General features: G+C 38.4%; 1 protein-coding gene across 2 annotated transcripts in view; it reads right to left on the minus strand.

Annotated features, from left to right (window-relative positions):
- Window positions 1–20399, minus strand: part of LOC149244243 (tRNA-specific adenosine deaminase TAD3-like) — a 402166-nt gene that overhangs the window by 338952 nt on the left and 42815 nt on the right. For both annotated transcript variants that reach the window (XM_089374770.1, XM_089374769.1), the window contains exons 2-3: window positions 18881–18932; window positions 18617–18687 (exon numbers count right to left, since the gene is read on the minus strand). In XM_089374770.1, the coding sequence (XP_089230896.1) occupies window positions 18617–18687; window positions 18881–18932 (123 nt within the window). The remainder of the gene's footprint in view (window positions 1–18616; window positions 18688–18880; window positions 18933–20399) is intronic.

Here is a 20399-nt window from a genome sequence, read left to right on the forward strand (position 1 = left end):
AGGGCTTCCAAAAATTTTAAAATGAGAAACATCAGGTTTCTTACCTGTGAACTTTTCTTCAGGAGTCTTGGAACCCAATGCTTGATGAGGGCATCGATTTTGTACATATACGGCAGTGTTTGCAGCTTCAGCCCATAGAAACTTAGGAAGACTTTGATCATGTAGCATGGCCCGGACAGCTTCCATAATTGTGTGGTTCTTCCTTTCTGCCACACCATTTTGTTCAGGAGTATATGGTGTAGTAGTCTCCCTCTTAATGCCAACCTCAGGTATGCCTGAGTGAACCAATTGTAATATATCGGAGGTCTTGCTTTGGCTTGAGGAGAATGGTCCCCTTTTGAGCTTTCCTTCGGCACATCCCGGACATACACCTTCTTTCTCTACTTGGAATTCAGGCATCCCTGTTACCATCTATCTTACATCGGGTAGAGCTTTGTAATGAAGGTGGGCAAACCTCCGATGCCAAAGTTCGGACTGAAGCGTTGTGTCACAAGACATGACACCTAGCGGACTTCCACTGACTTGATATAAAGAATCAACTCGAAACCCAAGAGTGAAAGCATCTTTAACATTATTTTTCCATATGCGTACCTTACCATTGCTGAAGGTTACCTTATAGCCTTTGTCTTCCATTGCCGAGATGGATACCAGGTTCTTCTTGGGATCAGGTACATATAATACATCTTGTAAGTGAATCGTATTACCTTGATTCAGTTTAAGAGAAACATTGCCTACACCTTTCACTGGGTATTTCATGTCATCTCCAAGGACAATTTCCAGGTTAGTTTCTTTCTCTACCAGATTATAGAGTACTTCTTTGTAACCAGTGAAGTGTCTTGAGGCACCACTATCAATGAGCCAAATTCCCATTGAGTCCGAAGGAGCGGAGGTAGATAGAGCAGCTGGTAGATAATATTCAGCCTGCTTATCGTCAACAGTGTTAGATTCATACCTGGAATTTCTAGCCTTCTTGAATGGTTGCCCTCTTCCTTGATTTCCCGCATTCCTTTTTCCTTTGTTGTTGAATTTTCCATTCCTTCGATTACCATGAGAGGGATTTTGATCATCGTCACGGTGAGAGTCCTTTCTATCAGGGCATTCCCTTGCATAGTGACCTGCTTTATTGCAAATGAAACATCGTCCTTTTCTTCCACCCTTAAATCCAGCCTTTCTTATCGATTTAGACCCAGAATTATTTCTTTTCTTAGCATGAGAAGAAAAAGCAGCAGGAGGACCTTTAGGCAAGGGCATTTCCTGCTCTTCTACCCTTGTTTGTTCTTGAATGCATCTAGCCATTAATTCCTCGAAACTAGGAATTACATTATTGTTCAGAAGAGTAGTCCTGAACACATACCATTCAGATGGTAATCCTTCGAGAGTTGTGAGTGCCATTTCTCTGTCAGTAATAGTTTCCCCAATAGATAGGAGATCGTTCTTGATCTCGGTGATTCTTAAGAAGTATGCTTGCATACTTTCATCTTTACCCTTCTTGATTTCCCTCAGCTTAATTCTAAGAAACAAAACTTGATTTGCATCATTAACTTTAAATAAACTCACCAGTCTATCGTAGATTTCCTTGGAGGTGTCTAGATCAGAGATGTAGGACACCAAGTGCTTGTCGATAGAGTCCCGGATGATCTTCTATTTTGACTTCTTCGATTTTCCATTTGTTCCATGCAGCAGCGGATGCATTTGATGGAGGCTCAACAATATTGCCTCTTACATGGTCCAGCACTCCTTGATCTTCAAGGGTTAGATCGATAGACATCTTCCATCCGTGATAGTCAGCTTTCTCACGGAGCTTGTCTTCGGCAGGAAAGAGTGTTGAGGACCCCATAGTTCTTTTAGAATAGCCTTGCCAATCTTCTCTTCGGTGATTGCTCTTGCTCTTGCTTGGGCTTTGTCTTCACCTCAGCTCTGATACCATGTTAAGTTATGGTATGTTCTATGCTTATAACAGTTTACTTCTTTTTCTTATTATATTCCACCGATTAGCAATCACATGTATATAAAGTAAAGTGCAGATAGAACATTAAACGATCGACAGAAAACAAGCCAAGACAAGAGACACAAGATGTGGCGGCTAGCCAGGGACAAACCCCACAATGTGTGGAGAAACCCTTTGATCAAATCTTCTTTTATCTTCAATAATTCAGCAGAGAGAAATAGTACAATAAATCTGATTCATATCAGCAGTAGCAAACCCTAGATCCGCAGCATCAGTATTAGCGGCTTCATTATCAAACTAGGGCAGACGATATCTCACAAATCGACCGTCGGATTGACTTCATTCCACCACCAAAAGTTTCGGCTTCCAAAGGAGGTTCAGATGAACCTACAGCGCAGTTCAGATGAGGAGATCTTCTAGGCCACGCAAGTCAATCTTTACTTCTGCAGTTGCAGCTTCAGTTTCAGCAGTTTCCGGTTTCAAACTAGGGCAGTCGATATCTTGCAAACCGTTCGTCGGATTGACTTCATTCCACCACCAAAAGTTGCGGCTTTCAAATGAGGTTCAGATGAACCTACAGCGCAGTTCCAAAGAGGAGATCTTCTAGGCCACGCAAGTCAATCTTTACTTCTGCAGTTGCAGCTTCAGTTTCAACAGTTTCCGGCTGCACATGTGTGAGAGAGAGAGACCCATTTCAGCGCAGTAGAGAAGAGACTCATATCTGCGCAGTAGAGAGAGAGAGAGATGTGATGAGATGAGTGAGTCTAAATGAGGAAAAGTCCTCTTATATTTATACACAACGTTGGTGGGTGAATAGATGCGACTGTTGGGCTTCTGAGCCTACATGAGTTGTAGGTCGGCTTGATAATAATTCCATAATCAAAATAAATTCATATCTCCATGAATACTTATCGGAATTGGATGATCTTTATATCAATCCTACACCTCTCGACGAGAGGAATCTAATAAAAATATTATCAGCCATGAATAAGATGACCCACATGAAGTTTTGCCCTGGTTGCCAATTTTAACAATGTGTGACTTATCAAGGGTTTCATAGGGTTCTTCCCGGATAGCTTCTGCAAGAATAGTCAAGAATCACAAGCTTCCCCTAACAATATGCATGGTCTCCTTTTTGGTAGAATTTCATCATCGAAACTTGGAATATCATATCTGCAAAAAGGGAAAACCCCTCAAGGGGAAAACCCGGTCAAAAAATTCTTCCTTTCAATAGTATTCTTTGAGACTCTTCACCCTAGACCAAGACAAGACCTTTCCTCCACACCAAGTCAACCTCCTAGAATTTCGACCCCTTTCCAGCAACTTCGACTAGGCAGGCAACTCATAGCTTCCGACAACAGACAAACTTGGAAGACTTCGATCTCCCAATCCAGAGCACGAAACAGAGAGAGAGAGGCACCAAAATTTCGATTTTTCCTTTCTCCTTAGACTTCCCCAAACTCGCATTCACTTTGGCTTCCCGACAACAAACTTCACACCTTTTCCCAGCTACAAGAGATATCGAACTTGTGTGAGAGAATGATGCTCCAAATGAATTCGATGAGCTTGTATTTATAGGCTCCATGTGAGGTCGAATAGGGTCCTTAGGCCGACTTGATCTTCTTCTAGGCCAACATGGTGTGGAGGATACATAAATCATATTTGACTCAATACTTAACCTTTTTACATGATTCAAAAGCCCAAGAAGGGTCTCTTTAAAAGTAAAATGACTCTATTGACTCAGAATAAATCCTAGAAGTCCTCAATGGGAATTTTGACCTAAAACAAGGTGACCCAAGCATGAAACCCATGCTTTAATAAGTCACAATAATAATAATAAAAATTATTTTCTTTATTATTTTGACAAGTACATTTCATGATGACTCAAATACATTATATGAAGACCGAACCTTGTTACATTTTCCAACATAGTGGAGAAAACCTTTCTCGTTAAGAGGGAGTGTTAGTTTTTGGTAGTAGCGGACAGGTGTTCTAGTCTGTATGATGTCTAAGAGGCTAAGGAACATGAAATCTCCAAACCCAGAAAAGGTTTCACGAGATAAGACTCAGAAATGCCTTGGTTAAATTAATTAGCCAATTTATTTCCTAAGTCTAACTTAGGGTAGTTGGTTAATTAAAGTTAATTAATTAAGATAATTTGATTTTGCTCTAGAGACTTCTATTGATGGAGTCAAAGTGATCTAAGCCATTGATCGAGATTAGATCTTGGTTGTTGGTTACCTAATAGAAGATTATAAGAGCAAGTTGAGGGTTTGGAAAAGAGGCACAGAGAAGATCGAGTGAGTTTGAGCAGTTCGACTACCCAATTAGTAGCATTTGGCAAGGGCACAGTTGAAGCTAGGGAAAGCATCGAAGAGAGGAAGCAGTAGAGATTTGAGAGCAAAGATTTCGAAGGAAGCTTTTCTCAGTATTTCCAGTGTCCAGGAGACAGGAAAGAGGGAAGTTGAATTATCTGCAGAGGAGGTCGTACAGAGCAGTGCAAATAGCTACAAACCCTAGTGCAAGTTGTCGAAAGAGACTCGTTTCAGTTACTAGCTACCGAATCGAGGTCTCGTAGGGAGAGCGAGTTGGTTCCAGAGGCAAAGGGAGGCTAAACTTCTCACCTGGAGGTAGTTCCGAGCCTATACGGTTTTATTCAGCCAGGCAGTGCGCATTTCTAGGCGGCGATGCGAGTGGCCAGGAGGAGGTGTGATCAGGCTAGGAGAGGCCGAGTTGATTGTAGAGGGAGACCAGGGTGTCTTCCAAATATATTTCTAGTAGATTTCCAGAAGTTTTCCAGTTAGGCAACCAGTTGTAATATTTCTCTCAAATTGCTACATAATAATAAAACCCTCATCTGCTACACTGGCTTTACCTTCGGGGTTTTTCCAGGGACATTTGTCCAAAAATAACAGTGTCAATTTTTTTGTGTGCATCTATTTCTCAGCTCTGTATTTTTATTTCCGTCTTGTTTTTATTGGGAAGAATGCATCAATGATTTAATCGTTATTTGTCGAATAATAATTCAAAAGACAAATAAACTGCTAATAGTTATAAGATTAAACTCCAGTTGTTGCATTCAAGGAATTTTCATGGTAGTTTTCACAAATTATAAATTAGCCATCCAAATGCTAGCCAAATTGATGATGTCAGGCTGATAAAGGGTCATTGGAAGGACATGTTGAGTCCGCTTTGTGCCAAAATGTGAGAGAGGACTCTATAAATCTCGAACAAGGGGATGGTGTGAAATTTTCCTCAAATTGCAACAACTGGAAATTTATTCTTCTAATTGATTAATTCTGCAGTTTATTTGTTATGGCAAACAACAAATAAATCACACTGTAATTCTTCACAAATAAAAACGTTGCGGAAATAAAACAAGAACTGAGAAATATAGAGCACACACACAAAAATATGACACCAATGTTTTTGGACAATTGTCCCAGGAAAAACCAAATGCGGGAAAACCGGTGCAGCAGATGAGGGTTTTATTATTATGCAACAGTGAAATTTTGAGTACAATCTGGATGCCCAAAACAGGCAATCCTCTACAAGATAATCTGGCCACAAAAAATAGTGAAACAAATTTTGCCTCACCCAACACTAATCTAGCTCCAAATATGGCAAAAACTAGGCTGCGTGAAACCCCTACGTCAACCTCTGCGCAGATGTTGCGTAGTCCCTCACATGCACTGCCCGAAAGCTGCTCTGATCAAGACGTCTAGCACAACTCAGCCTTTGAGAATGACTCGCTAGCCCTTCTGGAATTTCTCCCAGTCTCTAGCAATTGAATCGACCATCACTCCAGCTGAATCATACTCCTCCTCTGAAGTTGTCTGCGCAATCCCTGTACAACATGACTGAGGAAAACTTGGCCCTCCTGCAACTAACTCTCCGGAACGGGAATTTCCTCCGAAATCATTGTCTCTGCCCCTCACTGACTCTGCTTCCCCTCTTGCTCGAACTTCTCTTCCCTGCTCAACCGCTGCTGCTAGATAGCTCATTCTGCCAAGCAAAATCAATCTCAAGTGTATCTAGCTCCAACCCCATTGACCTCCCCTTATAAACTCTCGTTGGCTCACCAACAACCATGATTAAATTCTCATCAACGGCTAATATCATTCCTAACTCGATCCATGTGAGTTTCTAGAGAAATCTCACCTTTCTCAATTAATTCTTGTTAATTAATCACTTTTCCTAAGTTAGACTTAGGAAATATTTAATTATTGACTAATTAACTTAATTGAGCCATCTCTAGGTGTTTTCTCTTGAAACATTTTTTGGGTTCTAGTGTTCCTTAGCCTCTCTGACCAAAGTCAAGACTAGAACACCTATCCGATGCTACCAAACCATCAAAAACTAACAGATGGCCCTTTAGTCTCCATGCAAGTCACTGGTCTCATGGGTCTCCTAATGATAGAAAAACCTATACTGCTCCAATGATTAAGGCTTTGACGATGGTACTTGCCCTCCCACGTCTCAAAGGTGAGACAAACCTCCTTTGGGCCTTGGATTGGTTGCCATAATATGTTAAGTTGATCAGGGCACACTAGTCCAAGTGCATCATCTTGCGAATAATATGGGACAATGAGCAGACTTTTGAGGGTGTTGAAGGTGCCCATGGCATGAAATGATGTTGTAACACATGATGGAGTCCCATGGCTCTCAACGCATCCCCTAGGAGTGTCAATATGATCCTTTGGTGGGATTGGGCCCCATTAAGTTACCCAGTCCATGATGAAACCACCTGCAAATTACATATAAGATCCAATGCGCTTCCTCACCATTAGGTACAAATTACAATAATTCATTAGTGCATCTAAGTGAATCAAGCTTGTTAATCAAGCGCACATTGAGACTTCATATTGAGCTTCCCTTCCAAATTTGGGGTTTTAAACTTGTAAAAGTGTTACCTCCCTAGGTAGGAGTGGCTAATAAACAACTCTCTTAGGTGTTCCCAGCCCCTAAGGGGAAAGATAGGTCCAAGGTACATCCTTTACTTGATAGGGGTCATGTGAATAATGATAAGATGGATAGGGAAACAGGGGTCTCAAAGCCAAATGCCATGGGTTCAAGGATGGCAATGATGAGGGATGTCAACATATTTTGGTGTGTAGATGTAGAAGGGAGCAATCGTAGATACATGAGTTACCCCAGCCTTCGTTTTTCCACCATTCATTATTTTCCTTTTGCCTTTTTATGATTTTTTCTTTGGATTACTGCTCGGAGCTCTAAGAAATAAGAGCATGATGTGAGAGATATGCAGCAATTATTACCCCCTTAAGGTGGGGCAGTTCATTGCCCACTAGGGATTGGGACGTGCATGTGTTCCTTAATGATGTGTGCGGCACTCAAGGGTCCTATGTACCAGGGTGATGGCGATGATGAAGGGGTAAAGCTCATGTTTTGCGTTTGCCCACGTGCTATATTAAATGTTCGGGCCATCTTTTGCATTTTATGATATTCTTTTCTTTTGTTTCTTGCTTGTGGCCATGATATGCTTTTAACGTTCTTTTAATTGCATCAACCTCTGGGGCAACAATGTCAGGCCCGACCCAGACATGTGGACAAGGGGAGGGGGCATGAAAAGTGCTTGTATGATGAAATAGGGATTGTAATGTGAGGAGGGGAGTGTAAAGTGTGAAATGGGAAAACAGGACCACGCTACCAAAATTAGGGTTTCCCAAGTAGTGCCTTTCCTAAAGCCATAAGCCAATAGGGGAGATCCCACAAGACTAGGATTGAGGATTAACCCCCCCATTTAAGGTGAGGGAACAAAACTACAATCAAAACTCTTCCTCCTTCCAAGTCACCCAATAACCCACGCCCAATATGCCCAAGGCAAAACAAGCACAAGCACCCGATTGCACAATGAAAAACATAACTTTAGGATTGGATTGCCCAATTTCAAACATATGCTCTTTATAGATGGGTGAGGGGACAGATGACTAGTTTAGGGAGCAGAGATCAAATCGCACAATACATCGGCTATACTAGTGGTTGTCAAGGGCTGCTGGCTGTCGACTAAAGAAAAGACTAGGAGAAAATTTCTCCTATGGCGTCACCCACTTTTGGTAGGTATCAAGGACCTAACAATATATCCTAGGAAACCCTTTCAAGAGAAAACCCGGCTAGAAGGTGAGGTCGCTATGTTCTCTTTCTTTAAATAGAAAATGGTTGCGAGTACAAAGAAGTAAAGTTTGTGGCTCGTGGGATACTAAATTTCACAAATCCTCTCTGTGTGCTCTCTCCTAATCCCTCTCGGCTACATTGCTCGTCTATGGAACAAATGCACTCAAAAAGAATGGAACCCTTTTCCCTTCAAGTGGCACAGTTATAACACAACCAAATAGCCTACTAGTGGTTTGATTTGACTCCCTCAACTCTTAACCAAAGTTACAATATGGACTCTTATAGAGCCTTCTTTATCATAGTCGCATGGCTAGCCCTTTTTCTGAGTTATGGGGGTTGGTGTGCCATCCTCTCAAATTATGGTGGTCAAAACAAGAAGGTCAGCTTCTGAGTGGCATAACTTTTGCATATGAACTCCCATTGAGGCGATTCTTGCATCGTTGGAAAGGTCTCAGTGTGTAGAATAGGAAAAAAAGGTGTGGTACTAAAGCAACAGTTTTACCCCCAAAAAAGGGCGTTTGATGACTCAAAATCCTCTAAGAATGTTTCAAACCCCTGTTTGCCAAACTGGTTCCTACAAGTAAAAAAAGTCCTGTGAGCTGATTCCTCCACTTTTTCCACTCTTAAAGCATTGAGATGGATGACAAACAATATAATGATCCAATATGGATCATTGATGGAATCATTGAAGATTTGTAGGAGGTGCATTAGACACATATCGTGGAGTGCCCTTGCATTTGAAGCCTTGATTGTGGATGATGTCGCCCTGGAGCTTGATGTGTATCCTTGGAGTGTAGCACTCCACATGTGTGACCCTACATGTGTCATTGTAGGTTACTTGTAAGGGCACAGGCCCACATGTTAGGTTGGACTCCATTGCCTCTCATATATATAGAGGAAGGAGAGAGTACTTTCATTATCATCAATATATTCTCCTCTTTGCACTTGTCTTCTTGAAGTAATTCACTAAGGTTCATGAGGAAACTAGCATTGTGATAAGACTATGGTACGTACATGAATTTCATATTGTGTATACAAATGAAGTTTTCAGCTGTCCAATACCTGTGTAAATTGCAAATTTGATTTCAGCCATCTATGTCCCTCATGGTTTGTACTGTCCAACTATATATATATATATATATATTATTGATTTGACATAAGTTAACGATGATTATGTTCAGTGATTTAACATTGTAATCAAAGAAGATAAGGGTTGTTTTGGTGTTGTATTTACAGTTGGATGATCATCTAATGGATCAATGGAACCACCCAAAGAACACAAGCACCTCTAACCAATGTCAGTACCAGCATGAGGGAGGATAATATTGCATCAACCTAGGTACTTACACACCAAAACCAGTCTTTCCAAGAATGACAAAGATTCCATTCCAGGACTCACACCAAAGCCAATTTTGGATTAACAAAGCTTCGGTGTGTGTAGTACTTCATAATGATTTCTTTCTCAAATTTGTTGTCAATGTGAGAATAATACATACATTCATCTTGATTTGTATTTGTGCTTTATTTTTTACACGAGGGCTAGTAGTAATATCCGTGTGGATTAAAGGCACAGTTGTCGCATCAAGGGATAGTAAGGTTACTTTAGAAGGCATCATAAAGACCACACCCACAAGCAATTGGGACCCACAAAAAACACAAGCACAAGCACCTCTGATTGATGTTAGTACCAGAATGGAGGAGGATGATATCACATCAACCCAGGTACTTGCACCCTGTTGACCACTACCGTTCAACTACCCATGCAGTACACCCCCTCTTTTCTTGGCAGAAAGGGGTAGCACCTGAACGACGTGTCCGTGCCAGCCTGCAGTCATCAGCAGCTTGATCATTTTAATTGTAAACCCAGTCTGCATGTATGAATTGTAAATAATCTTAGCAGATATGAGTCGTTTATGTAAAATTGCCTAGGTGGACCTAACTTTCTAATGATAATCTACGTCCCAGAAGGTTTTTCGTCTCACCGATCTATGATCGGCAGAGTTTTCCTTCAGCCTGACCCCAAAGCCGAGATGCATTTTGTTATTAGAACTTTAGGAGAATCCTAGTGTGTTAATCTGCTAGATTATAGTTGTGTCGCAGAAACTGGGTGATTTATGAGGGTCTATGATAAAGGGGTTTTCCCCCTTAAGATGTAAATTGTAAAAGTCATGATGTAATGTGTCTTGAGGGTTGGAAAATGTTTTAAATCCCCTCATGAGTCCTAAGTCCTAGGTCCTAGGTGATGTTTCCAAAGGCTTAGTTCGATGATCCATTTAAGAAAATAAATAAAATAATAAAATAAATAAAAATTAAAAAATGAAATAAATAAAAAATTATAAAATAAAGCAAAAACCCTAAATAATAAAATAATAATATTTTGAGTGAATGCATGCAAAATATTATTTTTAATAATAAGTTAACAATTTCGATGGATGAGATTAAGAGATGTCTTGATCCTCATCGACGGTCGAGATCATTTCGACATGGATCACTCGAACTAGCCGTTGGGATCATTTCCTTTAAGTAGGGTGCTAGGGGTCATTTCAGATCATTGGATCTATGAGTCTGGTACTGAAGAAGCTCTCTTGTAATCTGTTTTCTGGTTAATAAAAGAGACTTTGGGGTCCAAATCTAGCTGGTGTTACTCTCTGGAAGTGCTGTGAGCTGTTTTATTTTCTCCATATTTTACTTTTCAGCCATTAATAATAGCTTATTGTAGAGTATTGTGAGCACAGGTATCTTGTTCACTTGCTAGGGTTTGAGTGGTGTTAGGGTTTCTGAAGTAATGGCAGGTATCTCCATTACTTTTTGAGATCTAGCAGCATTTTTGCCCTCTTTACTGATGGTTGTTTTGAGCTGTGCAGAAAACCCTTACTAAAGAAGATTGGTGGGCGTTTGGGGAAGTTCTCGGCTGAACCAGCCAACTCCCGCAAGCATTTTTTGCTGAGCCCAGTTGGATTTGATCCTGGGTCTATCATTCAGTTTATTTTTCCTAATTTGCATGAGAGATTTTCTGAAGTTCTTCATAGTGAAAATCTGAAATTTTTGTTCTTTAAAATACTTTTGTTCTTATTGCTAAATCTGGCTGTTCTAGAGCTGTAATTTTTTTTGTAATTTTAATTTAGTTTCGAAGGGCTTTACTCCAAAATTTTGCATATATCTGCGGGCTTTGTTGTATATCTTGCAGGTTACAAAGAATCCTGACGTTTTTGGTTTTCATCTTTTGCTGGGGAGGTGACTGTATATGAGAGAGCATTTTAAGGAAAGGCATATTTTTTTGAAATGCTATAAGCATCAGTATGATCAAAGCCTATAAATCAATCCGCACTCCTGTTCGCTGCCATCACCTGCGTAAATCTGCTGAACCCGCGTCCACTTGCACAATTTGTAACTCGCATTTCCTGCGGAGAAATACTCGGAAGATATCAGGACGTTGGCTGTCAACGAATCTATATATCCATATGCAGAGAGCAGGGTGTCTAACCGCGTGAGCGACAAATGAGAATTTTAAGTCCAGACTTTTGAGGATCAGCGTAGTTCTCGAATACACCTGGGGTTTCACTGAGAAATAAAATCCTGAGAGGCATCTGCGTGGCTTTAATATCTGCGTGAGAGATCACGCCAATTGTTGTCTGCCGTCGTCAAGTTTCGGCCATCAAACTGCACATGCCACGCACAGGAAAAGGGGCTTCGAAACGAAAACAACGTGGGTAAAAAAAAAACGTGATTTTGGTATGACGAGCCAGGTAACTGCATTTTTCGTTGATGAGTTAAATTTTTGGTAAGTCGAGCGCTGTATTTTATGTGTTGATATAGTCGATTTAGGTTTTAGCTGTAGGCTTAGTTCAAATCAAGTTTTCATTTATTTTATTTTTTTATTTTTTTAGATTTTGTTTTATTTAAATTTTGAAATCATAAAAAATAAAAATAAAGGATTCCCTCTTAAATTAGATATTACTAATATTTCTGATATTTACGTTTAGCCTTCATTTCATTTAGTTTAGATTTAGTAGATTTTAATTTTAGATTTTAATAGTTTTTTAGTTTAGTTTAGTAGTTTTAATTTTATTAATTTTTGAGCTTTAGATTTAGTTTAAAATAGTTCTAAATTTTTTTAATTTTTTTTTATTTTATTAATTAAAAAATCATAAAAAAATAAAAATAAAAAAAAATAATAACCCAAAAAATAATTGTGGAAAATTTTCGCCAAATTTAGTTTTTTGTCTCGGGTAATTATCACGTTCTTTTTTCTCCTGCTGAGATTCAAATCTTCGAAATTTATTGTTTTATGCGAGTATGCACATGAAATGATTATCTTGAAGATTAGTTGCATATCTGGTTAATGATTTATAATTGCGTGGTTGTTTCAAGCTTTCATCTTTTTTCAAAATTCTCAGTTACTGGATATCGTTATTGAGCTTTGGTCATTATAAGAACGTTGTTGTTTTAGCTGATATCTTGTGATGACAAATGATCGTTGTTCATGGTTTATGTTTCTATATCATCTAAAAGGTAATCGTTTTAACAACAATCTCTTAAGGCACTGGTCTGCTAAATTAATCAAATCCTTTTAGTGCTTTTCATATCGTGTCTCCCAACCAACTGGTCGACAGTTGGTCTTCGTCATATCATAGGGTCTACCCCCCTTAGCCGCGGGAGACAGGCTTAAACGGAGAGATCGGGGATCAGAGTGACAGCCCCCGGTCTGAGCGTTGTCGTGTCAATCTGCGCGACAACATTTTTTGGCGTCGTTGCCGGGGACAGAGTTTTTTCTGTCCTTGGTTTATTCGACATTTATCATCATCTTTCATCTTTCTCATCTCTCATTTGAGCTGGCAGATTCAACATTTTTTTGGCATCATTTGGATCTTATCTTTCGTCATATCAGCAACTTCTCTTCGTTTTGTTTCTTGTTTGGGTGGCGACTCCATTTTCTTATTTTTCCCAGACAAGAAGTCTTCCTCATATCTGCTTGTTGGTTGTTTTCTGGATCTCAGAATCAGATTCATTGTTCAAGTGGCGACTCCACTCCTTTCATCTATTGATTTTCTTGAGCAGAGATCTCGTTCTATCATCCATCTGATCCCTTATTATTCATCATGGATTATTCATTTAAACCATGTCGTTTTACTGACCGTCGCCATGATTTTCCGGAGGAGGCCATTTCTAAATTACCTATTTTTTCGGGTGGTGATTCAATCGCTGTTAGAAGGCATCTAGGCTTGTTTACTCGCATAATGATCATATATTGTAGACCCCCTCAGTTTAATCATGAAGATATCAAGATGCGTCTTTTTGTCTTTTCTTTAGAGGGTGATGCTTTGAATTGGTTTAACAATTTTCCTAAGGATTCTTTCACTTCTTTACAAGACATTGTCAATGCTTTTAAAGATAGATATGGTTATCCAAACAGCTTGCCTTCTGCCTCTAGAATTGTGCAAAAGAAAGAAAGTAATCCTATTAAAGGTCCAGCTTTTGAAGAAATATTTCAAGATCAGAATGTGTCATCCACCAATACTATTGCAGATCAAGTCCATGATAGTGGAAAATCAGGGACGAATGACAATGAAAAGGAAGAGCAAAAGCAAATTATACAAGAACTAATGCTGCTGGTGAAAAATATGGAGAGCAATCAAAATAATTATGTCAATGATGTGAAAACTTTATGCACACACCTTGAAAAACATAATAGGGAGATAGAGATTGTGCAAAATCAGCATGCTAAAGAAATTGAGGTCATGAAGATTAATCATGACACAGAAATTAGATTCATGCAAAGCAAGATGTCAGGCGAGGAAAATATGACGACCATGAAAGCTGATCATGATAGGGAAATTAATTCTATGTAGACCAAGTTATTAACTATGGATGAAGAAATGACTATCATGACGTTCAATCATAATAATCAGTTAGCTACCATGCAAGCAAATCATAAAGAAGAAATAAACTCCATGCAGTATTGCTTGATGAATATAAAGGAAAAGAACAATAAAGTAATAAAAGATATGGAAGAAGACCATGCCAAGCAAATCAGTGCTATAAAGGTTGAACACTCTAGTCAGATAGATGCCATTAAAATACAGGTTCAAAAGTTTCAACAATGGTCAGAGGATGAGAGAAACCAGGAGACATTAATAGATCAGGAGCCTTCTCATTTGTTGCAACAAGCTCCATCTTATTATGAGGAGGTCATTGGTTCGATTGAAAGGTGGTTAATTGAAGGTGATCCAGATAGACTTAAAAATGATAAGGATCAGATGCAGGATAAAGAAAGACATATCACGCATACTTCATCTGATAGCTTTGAAACAGAAAGTTACATGTCATCAGTAATACAACCTGCCACAAAGAAAAAGTGCAAGAGAAAGAAAATGAGAAGAAGATTTGATGCATCAAACGGCCGTGAGCAACTTGATTTTCGGATAGGAAAAAGTCCTACCATATGCAGAATTGGACATGGCACATCCGACAAGCAGCCGACAGATTTGCCTGAAAGCAGGCAAATGCTCAGTATACACTATATTGAACACATCTGATGCCACGGGGCATCCTTTGTATTGTATTTCTATCCCTACTCATTGTCTTTTCAACATTTCATTTCTGTTTTAGGATTAGATTCACTTTTCATGTTACTAGATAGTTAATAAATGAAGAGCTTTTATCTTTCCTGTGCTTAATGTATATGATGATTTTTGGGATGGACGCTACTTATATTTTGTTGTGTGTTGCGTGGATGCAGATTCTGGATTCTCACATTCCTACAGTGCAGCAACGTGTCCCCAAGTAGAGCCAGATGTTGACCACTACCGGTCAACTACCCATGCAGTACACCCCCTCTTTTCTTGGCAGAAAGGGGTAGCACCTGAACGACGTGTCCGTGCCAGCCTGCAGTCATCAGCAGCTTGATCATTTTAATTGTAAACCCAGTCTGCATGTATGAATTGTAAATAATCTTAGCATATATTAGTCATTTATGTAAGATTGCGTAGGTGGACCTAACTTTCTAATGATAATCTACGTCCCGGAAGGTTTTTCGTCTCACCGATCTATGATCGGCAGAGTTTTCCTTCAGCCTGACCCCAAAGCCGGGATGCATTTTGTTATTAGAACTTTAGGAGAATCCTAGTGTGTTAATCTGCTAGATTATAGTTGTGTCGCAGAAACTGGGTGATTTATGAGGGTCTATGATAAAGGGGTTTTCCCCCTTAAGATGTAAATTGTAAAAGTCATGATGTAATGTGTCTTGAGGGTTGGAAAATGTTTTAAATCCCCTCATGAGTCCTAAGTCCTAGGTCTTAGGTGATGTTTCCAAAGGCTTAGTTCGATGATCCATTTAAGAAAATAAATAAAATAATAAAATAAATAAAAATTAAAAAATGAAATAAATAAAAAATTATAAAATAAAGCAAAAACCCTAAATAATAAAATAATAATATTTTGAGTGAATGCATGCAAAATATTATTTTTAATAATAAGTTAACAATTTTGACGGATGAGATTAAGAGATGTCTTGATCCTCATCGACGGTCGAGATCATTTCAACATGGATCACTCGAACTAGCCGTTGGGATCATTTCCTTTAAGTAGGGTGCTAGGGGTCATTTCAGATCATTGGATCTGTGAGTCTGGTACTGAAGAAGCTCTCTTGTAATCTGTTTTCTGGTTAATAAAAGAAGACTTTGGGGTCCAAATCTAGCTGGTGTTACTCTCTGGAAGTGCTGTGAGCTGTTTTATTTTCTGCATATTTTACTTTTCAGCCATTAATAATAGCTTATTGTAGAGTATTGTGAGCACAGGTATCTTGTTCACTTGCTAGGGTTTGAGTGGTGTTAGGGTTTCTGAAGTAATGGCAGGTATCTCCATTACTTTTTGAGATCTAGCAACATTTTTGCCCTCTTTACTGATGGTTGTTTTGAGCTGTGCAGAAAACCCTTACTGAAGAAGATTGGTGGGCGTTTGGGGAAGTTCTCGGCTGAACCAGCCAACTCCCGCAAGCATTTTTTGCTGAGCCCAGTTGGATTTGATCCTGGGTCTATCATTCAGTTTATTTTTCCTAATTTGCATGAGAGATTTGCTGAAGTTCTTCATAGTGAAAATCTGAAATTTTTGTTCTTTAAAATACTTTTGTTCTTATTGCTAAATCTGGCTGTTCTAGAGCTGTAATTTTTTTTGTAATTTTAATTTAGTTTCGAAGGGCTTTACTCCAAAATTTTGCATATATCTGCGGGCTTTGTTGTATATCTTGCAGGTTACAAAGGATCCTGACGTTTTTGGTTTTCATCTTTTGCTGGGGAGGTGACTGTATATGAGAGAGCGTTTTAAGGAAAGGCATATTTTTTTTTGAAATGTTGTAAGCATCAGTATGATCAAAGCCTATAAATCAATCCGCACTCCTGTTCGCTGCCATCACCTGCGTAAATCTGTTGAACCCGCGTCCACTTGCACAATTTGTAACTCGCATTTCCTGCGGAGAAATACTCGGAAGATATCAGGACGTTGGCTGTCAACGAATCTATATTTCCATATGCAGAGAGCAGGGTGTCTAACCGTGTGAGCGACAAATGAGAATTTTAAGTCCAGACTTTTGAGGATCAGCGTAGTTCTGGAATACACCTGGGGTTTCACTGAGAAATAAAATCCTGAGAGGCATCTGCGTGGCTTTAATATCTGCGTGAGAGATCACGCCAATTGTTGTCTGCCGCCGTCAAGTTTCGGCCATCAAACTGCACATACCACGCACAAGAAAAGGGGCTTCGAAACGAAAACAGCATGGATAAAAAAAAATAAAAAAAAAATAAAACGTGATTTTGGTATGACGAGCCAGGTAACTTCATTTTTCGTTGATGAGTTAAATTTTTGGTAAGTCGAGCGCTGTATTTTATGTGTTGATATAGTCGATTTAGGTTTTAGTTGTAGGCTTAGTTCAAATCAAGTTTCCGTTTATTTTATTTTTTTATTTTTTTAGATTTTGTTTTATTTAAATTTTGAAATCATAAAAAATAAAAATAAAGGATTCCCTCGTAGATTAGATATTACTAATATTTCTGATATTTACGTTTAGCCTTCATTTCATTTAGTTTAGATTTACTAGATTTTAATTTTAGATTTTAATAGTTTTTTAGTTTAGTTTAGTAGTTTTAATTTTATTAATTTTTGAGCTTTAGATTTAGTTTAAAATAGTTTTAAATTTTTTTATTTTTTTTAAGATTTTATTAATTAAAAAATCATAAAAAAAAAAATAATAAATAAATAATAACCCAAAAAAAAAAAAAAAAAAAAAAAAAGAATTGTGGAAAATTTTCGCCAAATTTAGTTTTTTGTCTCGGGTAATTATCACGTTCTTTTTTCTCCTGCTGAGATTCAAATCTTCGAAATTTATTGTTTTATGCGAGTCTGCACATGAAATGATTATCTTGAAGATTAGCTGCATATCTGGTTAATGATTTATAATCGCGTGGTTGTTTCAAGCTTTCATCTTTTTTCAAAATTCTCAGTTACTGGATATCGTTATTGAGCTTTGGTCATTATAAGAACGTTGTTGTTTTAGCTGATATCTTGTGATGACAAATGATCGTTGTTCATGGTTTATGTTTCTATATCATCTAAAAGGTAATCATTTTAACAACAATCTCTTAAGGCACTGGTCTGCTAAATTAATCAAATCATTTTAGTACTTTTCATATCGTGTCTCCCAACCAACTGGTCGACAGTTGGTCTTCGTCATATCATAGGGTCTACCCCCCTTAGCCGTGGGAGACAGGCTTAAATGGAGAGATCGGGGATCAGAGTGACAGCCCCCGGTCTGAGCGTTGTCGTGTCAATCTGCGCGACAACACACCCCAAAACCAGCTTTTCTGAGAATGACTTCCCTTTTCTATTAACAATTTAATGAACATTGAGTTGTTTTGGGTTGACAAGAAGTCCACCTCCACAAGAGAAGACAGCTACTTTCCATTTTTTGAGAGTTCAAGTGAATCAAATTCTATTTATGTCCATTAGTTGACAAAATTGTTTGCAGGATCACTCATGTGAAGTTAACTTTCTCTGTAAATCGAGCATTATAGTAAATGTAGATCAAAGGTGACACAATTTATGCAGGCCCGTGACTAAAATATTTATTGTCTACCACGTTTAACAAGAGAAATATTTTATAATATTTCTCATCTTGTTGTTCAGTGCTATCTCACCTTTGTAGTACAGTGCCTGTGAACTTTCTTTCTGTTTTGCATTATTTCTGCCTGGGGGTTTTAGTTCGAACTTCTAATTATTTTCTGCGTTATCCTAGTTCCCTTGATTCCTGCAACCTTATTTTTTAGTCAAAAATAGTAACTTTTTCTCTACCTTTACTGTGTACTAGGTCTTTGTCAGACTTCCTCATTGGTTATCATGTGTTAAAAAGAAAAGGATTAAAGAGGTTAAATCAAAGAATTAGACAAAAAATACTAACCAGACAACTGAGAGAGAGGAAAAATAATATCTAAATATTTGCAAGCTAATATGAAAATTGATCAAGCGATTAAAAAGAGGGAGGTTTACCTTCAAAAGAAGCCTTCCGAACCCGTTTCACATGTCCCAGATTCTCTAGAGGCGCAATTAAATTTAACTGTCTAAAAGTTTACATTGGTTTCCATTTAGAGCAAAGCAATAAAAACTCATAGGGAATGTAAATGCACCCTATATCTACTCTTAACTCCATCTTCATTTTACCCCCCTCCAGCCCCTCTCGCTCTCACACACATGTATAAGTAACTGCATACGCAAAAGGTGAAACAATAACAAATAAAGCCAAAATTAGAGTACCTGATCAGTGTGCTGGTAATTTTTGGTTCAATTTTTGCAGCAAACACATCGACTGCACAACAAAGGGAGAGTTTCAGAAAATGCAACAGATAATGTATGAAGTTATGTATTACTCTGAAGAAGAAATTTCATGGACAATAATGGATTTAGTTTTTTGCATTTGCAGACATTGTTGTTAAACTCATGATCCAAAATAATAGAGACCAATATACAGTGTCGTTCAAGTGAGCTAACACCAAAATCCAAACGCACATGAAAACATGGTAACTTAACTCAGTTAAACACCCCTCCAAATGAGCTCCTCTATGTTCATTTTTCGTAGATCTTCTAAACTGATAATTACTTCTTATGATTTCTTAATTTAATCTTTCATTCATTCAATTTCATCATAAAGTAATTACACAGAAGATCTTCAACAATAGACATTAGGATCATAAAAAGACGTCCAAATCAAGAACACAAGCATTTACTCTAGGAAAACCCAGTAACCTTAGAGAAATTCTTCAGTTCAACAAGAGACACACCTAGATCATCTAGTCAACAATAAGGTTAACTGACCATAAAAATAAACTTGGTCAAACCTGGTCCACTGCCTCCTAGTCAAGTCTTAATCCTACCACTGAACTCAGTCTGCTAGGGCAATAAACTCAGACATGCTGCTCTGCCATATCTCAGAAGTTTGGTCCTGTACTTTCTCAAGAATTCTGTCTGCTGCCTTGCCTCAGAAATTTCAGTCCTGCAACTTCCTTGCCTCAGAAGTTCAGTCCTGCAACTTGTCATCAATTCGTCCTCAGATTTGTCTTGTATAAACCTTAGATTTCATCCTCTTCTTGACCTCAAACTAGTCCTTTTCATTCTGCCTCAGAAAATCGAATTTTACTTTATATGTGTTCCAAATCTTGCTTGATAAGGAGGTCGAATGCCTCATATATATAGAAGATTAGCTTGCCAAATGGGTGCCTCTTCACTGGAACCAACTTGACTAGTAGGAGGGCTGACTTGGCTTCTTTGGAGCTAACAAAATTATTTTTCAAAATTCAAATTTTCTCTTTTCAAAACTGACATGAAGAACTTGTCATATATTTTCTTCTTTTGACAATAGCATGAAGAACATGTTTTATATTATTACAAATACATCAAGAGTAAAATATTAATTATGAAGACCAACCATAGCTACAAAATTCAACACTCCCTCTTAGCTAGGGAAGTATTCATAATAACTATCTAGATGCTCTCATGTTGACAAATTTCTCTAAGAAAAGGTTATAACAAATCATCACCAATCAGGTAAACCAAATGTGACACATGGTAAACCAGTAGCATCAATCAATTACCATAATTTGGTCAAACAACTTTGACACATGGTAAGTCAACAACATCAACAAGTTACCATAATTTGGCTTGGTACCTCTGACTTATGGTATATCCCCACCATAATCCAGGTCGGTACTCCAGACACATGGTACATCATTTAGCATCAACCAGTCACCATAATTCAAATCGGTACCTAACACATGGC

Source organism: Pinus tabuliformis, chromosome 8 (genome assembly GCF_031772625.1).
Source record: "Pinus tabuliformis cultivar Carrire ecotype Pingquan chromosome 8, CPIR1, whole genome shotgun sequence".
Lineage (NCBI taxonomy): Eukaryota > Viridiplantae > Streptophyta > Pinopsida > Pinales > Pinaceae > Pinus > Pinus tabuliformis.